Source organism: Penaeus chinensis, chromosome 39 (assembly GCF_019202785.1).
Source record: "Penaeus chinensis breed Huanghai No. 1 chromosome 39, ASM1920278v2, whole genome shotgun sequence".
Classification (NCBI taxonomy): Eukaryota; Metazoa; Arthropoda; class Malacostraca; order Decapoda; family Penaeidae; genus Penaeus; species Penaeus chinensis.
The window spans coordinates 1,514,413-1,521,912 of NC_061857.1; the positions used below are offsets into that span (position 1 = coordinate 1,514,413).

Consider the following 7,500-nt stretch of genomic DNA (forward strand, 5'->3'; position numbering starts at 1 on the left):
TTCCTATAGAGAAACATGGACTGGATTTGAACTGTAATTTTTTTTTTTTATTGTGGCTGTTTTATCAAATGCATTACCTACATACTAACAGTTAGGCTATTAGCATTTCAAACATCACCTTACCAGGGTAGCCAAAAAAACAATAGAATATTTATGAACTTCAGTCAAGATCCTCATATATCTGATATACTATACCCTCTGACTGATTTGATACAGCTTGTTTGGGTTGTAGGTGAAGTAATAAAGTCACAATGTTAAAGATTAGTGAAAACATATAAACTTATGGTTTCTAATCCTTTAATCTCTGATTTTGGAATGTCTTGGGGCACATAAAGTTCATGCTTAATAGAATTAATATATTGAAAAAATATATTTTCTATAGAATTTAATACCAAAGATGATTCACATGAATTCTTATATATAATTCCTAACATTACCATAGACTAATACATAAGAAACCTCATTCTGGGCTACTGATTAATATCTGCAAATCTAAAACAGACACTGACTCAAATAAACCAGAAAAGAAAAAATATTCCTCATCCCAATTCTTCCAAGACTATTTCACTTACTGTAGTCAGTTTACAAGATGTTCTAGTTTTCCAGAATCTGTATGATTATCCCGGTGCTGCCAGGAAGGGCATGTAAGTGCATACCATCCCCACTGTGAGTTTAGTTTATTAATTGTATTTACATACAGATTGCCCCAAAAGCACTTAGTTACCAAGAAGTTAGTTGGTAGTACCACCTATCTTTCCTTTTAAGGTTTTCCTTGATTTCCCAAAATACAAATTTTATTTTCATATTGCATTGTTAATAACATTATAATCATGATATCAATAGTAACAACAACTATATGACTATGAACAGAATTTGAGATGAAAATTCCAAAACCTTAGGGGGAAATCAGGAGAGGTCAAAAGGTCTCCTAATTGACTCCTTGCTGACTGAGCACTTTGTTGAGCAATCTAGGCATAAACATGTTTAACAAAACAAGACTGCAGAACACTTACATGTTCCCAGCAGCACTGGCTTAATATTACTTGTTTCTCCAATTGTAGAAAAGAAAACTCATACATATCTAATTATTAAATATTAATTAATGCCCAATTCCGAAAACTGGAATGCTGATTGCATAGCATGTGTCACATATCAAAAACCACAAAATGAGTACTTTTGAGTATTTTTCTTACTAAAATGCAGAGAGAAAACTTAAAATCAATGAAATTTCAACCTCCAAGTTCTGTATAATCTACAGGTGATTATGCATACATTTTCCTTAACTACTAAAAGAATAAATTTTATTTATCCTGTTGATGCCATGAGTGCATATGCACATTCCCTGTCCACTGGAATTTTAGTCCATTTTTTTCTTTCTTTCATTTGGAGTCAATAACTAGTCATACCAGATCTCACTTTTATCTTTATTATTATCATTACTGTTAATAATCTTATAACAATAATAACGTTAGTAAAAAAAACTTCAACAATGATAATAACATTATAAGAAACCTTTTTTCAAAAGAATTAAGGAAGTGGAGTAAAGTCCGGTGAAGTCAGGTAGGCCTAGTAATAGACTCCCTGAATCTGTGTGCAATCAAAACTGACAAAACAAAACTGCAATGGACAGTGCATGTAACTGGTGCCAGTGGGTTAAATTAAAAAGAAAACAAAATTAACCTTGCTTAACACCTAGCTCCAAAGAACCTTATCACAGATTTAACCACTTCTTCTAAATTGAGTAATTCTTTCCTCTGTCATGTATTTGCCTTTCTTGGACTGCAGAAACCATTAAGAGAGTCAGTCTTCTAATGCACATTTCACAATAAAGCTAAAAACAAAGTCATGTTCCTGTCACAGCGGTCTCTACTAAACTGATATGCTACATACTTTCTCCTCCAAGAGAAAGACTGACCGCCTTGGACCACAGATATCTCCACCATTTCCCCCACAAAGCAAACACAACAGAGATCATGCAACTACACAACTCTAACTGTGAGACAAGAGAGATAACATAAATGTTTGTGAATTCTCAACTCATAAACAACTCATTCCAGTATTTTCAACATGAACCGTCAAACTATACATAAACTCAACATTGAACTGCAGCATTGCAACAGATCAATTGTGAATAAAGAACTCTGCAAAGACACTGTATCCTTTTAATTTGGATGCATTTACAGACCTTGAATATGAGTGGGTGAGAGAGAGAGAGAGAGAGAGAGAGAGAGAGAGAGAGAGAGAGAGAGAGAGAGAGAGAGAGAGAGAGAGAGAGAGAGAGAGAGAGAGAGAGAGAGAGAGAGAGAGAGAGAGAGAGAGAGAGAGAGAGAGAGAGAGAGAGAGTGTGTGTGTGTGTGTGTGTGTGTGTGTGTGTGTGTGTGTGTGTGTGTGTGTGTGTGTGTGTGTGTGTGTGTGTGTGTGTGTGTGTGTGTGTGTGTGTGTGTGTCTGTGTGTGTCTGTGTGTGTGTGTGTGTGTGTGTGTGTGTGTGTGTGTGTGTGTGTGTGTGTGTGTGTGTGTGTGTGTGTGTGTGTGTGTGTGTGTGTGTGTGTGTGTGTGGTGTGTGGGTGTGTGGGTGTGTGGGTGTGTGGGTGTGTGGGTGTGTGGGTGTGTGGTGTGTGGGTGTGTGGGTGTGTGGGTGTGGGTGTGTGGGTGTGTGGGTGTGTGGGTGTGCGGGTGTGCGTGTGTGCGCATGTGTGCGTGTGCGTGTGTGTGTGCGTGTGCGTGTGCGTGTGCGTGAACTACAGTCAATGTCACTGACTATAGCACATAATTCAATTTGAAAAATAGTGCACCGTAACCAAATTTGAAAATGATAATAATCTTTGGTACCAAACATTCAACATCCTTTCAAGAGTTTTTATTCCAAAACCATTTTTTTTTTTTTTTTTGCTGGAGTCTATGAAACTGACTATAAACCTGCTCATGATAAGCTTCAAAAGCCAAAAACTTGAACTAAGTCTATCTAGAAATATCTATCTCTGTACAGAGTACAGTATCAATAATCTCTCTAATGGACTTTTAACAGCAGAGTATTAAATCTCATTTTACAAAGAAGCATGGAGTTACAGAGTTAAAGCTATGCTTCAAAATAATTCTCACACCTTACAATTGACTGTTCCAGGGAATTCTCTAGTGGAAAATTTGCAGCATCACTGAAAAAGCCACAGTTTAAAATAACACCAATGCTGAACACCTTAAAAGGACGCTCATGGACTGGCTAAGTGACAATTCACATCCTCACAGTCTGTAACACCCCAGGAAAAAAAGAGGTAAAAGAACAGTCATTTCAGCCTTCTCATTAAAAAAAAAGGAGAAAAAAAAACAATGAATATTGAGATATTGAGGAAAAAAGGGATGCTAGAACTCTTGATCTATGCCTTGTAGCTTAAAATTGGGGAAACTGTAGATTCTGCTCAGTTTGGCAGCAACTCATGCAGGCACATCCTCTACTCCCAATATCCTAATCATTCATGACCAATGACAATCACGCACACAAACATTGATAAAGGCCTCCTGTATTGCTTTGAAATATGTTGTCATTCAATACCCATTCTACATAGAGTTATTAGTATCAAAATCTCATTATTCTCTTTCATCTGAGTCAAAAATATGAGGAAATAACATTTCCTCTTGAAAAATAATTTAAAATTTGTTCTTATTAAGGCATAACATACTCGCAAATTCATTCACATACATTTCTATATATATAAACAAATATTATATTACATTCATACTATAAGGTAAATAATGAAGAACTGAGAAATTTTCCACTGCAATATGCAAGTAAAAATTCCTCCTTGCAAAACCATGTCTGGCATATTTTAGGTTCTTTGCAATCTGTATGCAGAATTCTCAAATAATAATTACATCATCCATAATTAAAAGGTTTGAACCGCTGGCTGACCAACAGACTATACTCTTAATCTTACCAAGCAAAAGATTCTTATTCACATCTTTGCCAATTCCCATTCTGCATGCTCTACTTCAACAACTTCACTACCTGCAGCGACTGTAACTATTCACTGTTGATTGTTCCAGAATTCTGCTCCTGAGTGCTTTCATCAGCCCTTACACCAGAACCATCCTCCTGGCCAGGAGAAATGTCCTCTCCTTGGGCCGTAGGAGATACATTCCTGTCACTATCTGCATCCTCAAATTCCTCCCTTGCTTCCTCTGCTAGCTCCACTGAATCATACTTACTGAACTGTCGCAGAGCCTTGTGTAGAACACTGCCGGCAGAAATAGTTACCAGTTAATATTAAAATCAGCAAATAACATTCACTGACTACAAGATCATGTCCAACAAAATTTCAAAGATCCCATGAAAACTACAGTAGCTTATAAACAAATATTTGTAGTGATCCTTCCTCAGAAAGTAATTTATGCCCATAAACTCAAAATTCCCGTTATAATGTTCATTTCACCCAACTCCAATAACACAATCCACTACTTTCATATGCAAACTCTCATTCTCCCTCCAAGAAGTGAACTCATAAACTCCCCTAGTGGACTTATTTTCAAAAACATGTAGACAACTGCTCCACACTACAGGTGTACCTGATTATGACAATGGGCAGAATAAGAAACGTTGCAGCCATCATGAAGGTAAACCCACGGAAGATATGCCTTGTTGCTGGGTAGATGCTGTTGAACACTCCAGAAGCAACTAGTGTACAAGCATTCTCAAGCAGAGCTACGCATGCAAACAATTTGCCTGCAAAAAGAAGTTTTGATAACAAATTTATGTACATTTCTTTAGCCATGACTATAATTTCAAAATAAGCTTGTAAAATCCAAAAATACCTATGTATACTTCTATATAAGAAGACAACTAACTGCAGAGAAGATTTAAGAATGATATGGTATGTACCTGAATTACTCTAATGGCATGATGCACACCTGAATTATTCAAATATAATCTTTAAGTAAAAACTACTGGATGATACAATGCCATTTCCTCTCATAATTACACATGGCAGCTACTAATACTGATGTATTTACATTTTCAGGAGTAGTAAAGTTTTGGTTTAAAGAATTGACTTGCCATAAAAAGAATTTATATATTGATAGAGAAAAATAGAATCATTACTTTTGTTTTTTAAGTATAGATATGCAATGCTGAACTCTATGATTTAAAAATGTTGACACTCAAGTATTTGAAAGTGAAGGCCATAATTAATCAAGAAAAAATATAAATTTTATAAAAATAAATAGAGTGATAAACTCTATATAAAAAAAGATATGTGTAAAATCTTATATTGTATTGCTTTTTACCTATACACCTCAAAAAAATATATAGAAAATCCTAACCTTGCTCATTTGGTTCGACCAACTTGGACATAGCAGCTCTCAGTGTTGGCATGGACCAGGTGCTCAGCATGGACACTGCTGCTCCTAGTAGCACAATCAGCAAAAAAAAAGAAAAAAAAAAGAAAAGGGTGATAAAATTACTTCCAACTTCTAATCATGTTAATGCTGTCTAAATGATTGAAATGCCATAAATAATAGTTCCATTGGCAGAGTAACTAAATAAATCAAGTTATATTTCTAAAGAAAATATCTTATTTTATATTCTTCCCCTTTTACATCTAACTTGGTCTTTAATTATAAATTCTGATCTGACGATCTTTAATTCTTGATATATGTTGATCTAACTTGGTCTTTACTTATTCAATTCTGAAATTTAACATGATCTTTACTTATCATAAATCTATTATGTATGGGAAAGAAGTAAATGTAGGTAAAAGCAACTATTCTTTACTTATAATTCTCAATTAGACTTGTTTTTTTCTGATAAATCTTGCTCTGCCTTAGTTTTATTTATGAATTTCAATCTGACTAGGTTTTTACCCATTTCGATCTGCACAGTGAGCCAGTAAAAGTGTTAAAACATCCTTGCTAGTAATTTCCAAAAACTAGGGAAAACAAATAAAATCTTACCCACAAACACAGCCTGTGTCCTCCCAAGCAATGGCGAGCACCACCAAGCCACAAGCTTTACTCACAAGGCCTATAAGTGCCAAGACTGTGTCTGGCACTTTTGAGCATAAGGGAAGAATGCCAAGTAGTGCCACAGCTCCTAGCCCATATTTCAGTGAGAAATACCATGTATATTTCTCAAAGCCCCATTCTATTGGTTTGTCCTTCACAAAAAGATATGATATGTCCAATTCACCTGAAAAGATATTAAAAATGGAAAAATGTAACCAAGAAAAAGGTTCATCAAATGTATGAATGAAACTTGCACTACCAAGACATTGGGTATGGAGTAGAAGGATATACAGTGCAGTGGCTTTTTTTCACTGTCACAAAATATACTTCAGCATCATTAGTGCAAGGTGAAATAACATATAAGTTTTTTCTAAATTCAACTGTTCACATTAAACTTCTAAAAGAGAATAATCAAATAAATATATAATGACTGATAACATATTTACCAGCAGTGCAAATCATGACTACTGTTGCTGATGCCAACAACAGTACAATATATGATCGACGATTCTCCTGTCTCTCCCTAATCACAGTACTTGCTGACTCACGCAAGTGTTGGCAGCCACAACCGTCACGTACCCAGTATCCCTGTGGAGGATGCCTGGAAGAGAAAAAAATTATGCAATATAATAGTAGCAACTGAATGACTCACTCAATTGGGAAAATTTGGCTGAGGGCCAGGTTGATGGAAACTTTCTATCATGAGAATTTTGATAGTAAACAGTCTATTACCATCTGTATAAAACAAATCAAATGACAAATATAGAAAATGGATAGCGGAAAAAGCTAAAAACAAGAGAAAATAACATTGCAAAGGGGAGCCATGGAGTCTTATCACCACACACGAGTGTTTGTGTGCACCCGGCCTAAAAGCCACACTAGTGGCCTTCAGAGTGGTTACATGTGGGTAGTGAACCATCCAGGTCTATGATGTTTAAAAGTATTGATTAAATATCAATAGCAGTATCTAGCAGTAGCTTTCACTTACCTGTACTGTTCGGACATGTACAACTAGAGGCCCTACCAGAAATTCTGGAACCATTTTCCTAGCTGTAGTATTAATGCAAGTGATCAAGGATCTCCTGATTAGGAAAGGCCCTGCATTCATAAAACAAGCCAGACAAAAGACACACCTTGGTGGAATATTCCGAACACATAGTATGATGTAAATGACAATGGCTGCATGACATGCCATAATGACGGTGAATGTTGCAGGTCTTCCTCCAGCCTCCTGCACCCAACCACCTAGCAGAGGGCCAATGGTTCCTCCCATAAAGATCATGCTTTCCAGGATCCCAACACGGACGGTTCTTGTGCGAAAACTGCTGACCTGGAATAAAGTATTATTTAATTGGTTTAGCAGCTTGTTGTTGTTGTTGCTGTGTTATGAGTAATGACCATATACAGACTGAACATCTACTTTTGAAATAAAAGATGAAATGTGTATTTCCGTTTATACCTAACTCTGGTATAATAATTGATTAAGGCAAAGAAAAAGTACAATGAAA

The 7,500-nt window shown here is 35.9% G+C and overlaps 1 protein-coding gene and 1 long non-coding RNA gene across 2 annotated transcripts in view; both read right to left on the minus strand.

The window, feature by feature from the left end:
* Window positions 1-2,314, minus strand: part of LOC125046683 — a 5,452-nt gene extending 3,138 nt beyond the window's left edge. The window contains exon 1 of the long non-coding RNA XR_007116661.1: window positions 1-2,314. This exon is cut by the window's left edge and continues 960 nt beyond it. This is a non-coding gene — a long non-coding RNA (uncharacterized LOC125046683).
* A 300-nt stretch (window positions 2,315-2,614) lies between these two features.
* The window catches only part of LOC125046889 (proton-coupled folate transporter-like), a 9,857-nt gene continuing 4,971 nt past the window's right edge, over window positions 2,615-7,500 (minus strand). The window contains exons 5-11 of the mRNA XM_047644889.1: window positions 7,126-7,322; window positions 6,439-6,593; window positions 5,942-6,176; window positions 5,595-5,599; window positions 5,312-5,395; window positions 4,559-4,715; window positions 2,615-4,230 (exon numbers count right to left, since the gene is read on the minus strand). Of these exons, the coding sequence (XP_047500845.1) occupies window positions 4,017-4,230; window positions 4,559-4,715; window positions 5,312-5,395; window positions 5,595-5,599; window positions 5,942-6,176; window positions 6,439-6,593; window positions 7,126-7,322 (1,047 nt within the window). The 3' untranslated portion in view covers window positions 2,615-4,016. The remainder of the gene's footprint in view (window positions 4,231-4,558; window positions 4,716-5,311; window positions 5,396-5,594; window positions 5,600-5,941; window positions 6,177-6,438; window positions 6,594-7,125; window positions 7,323-7,500) is intronic.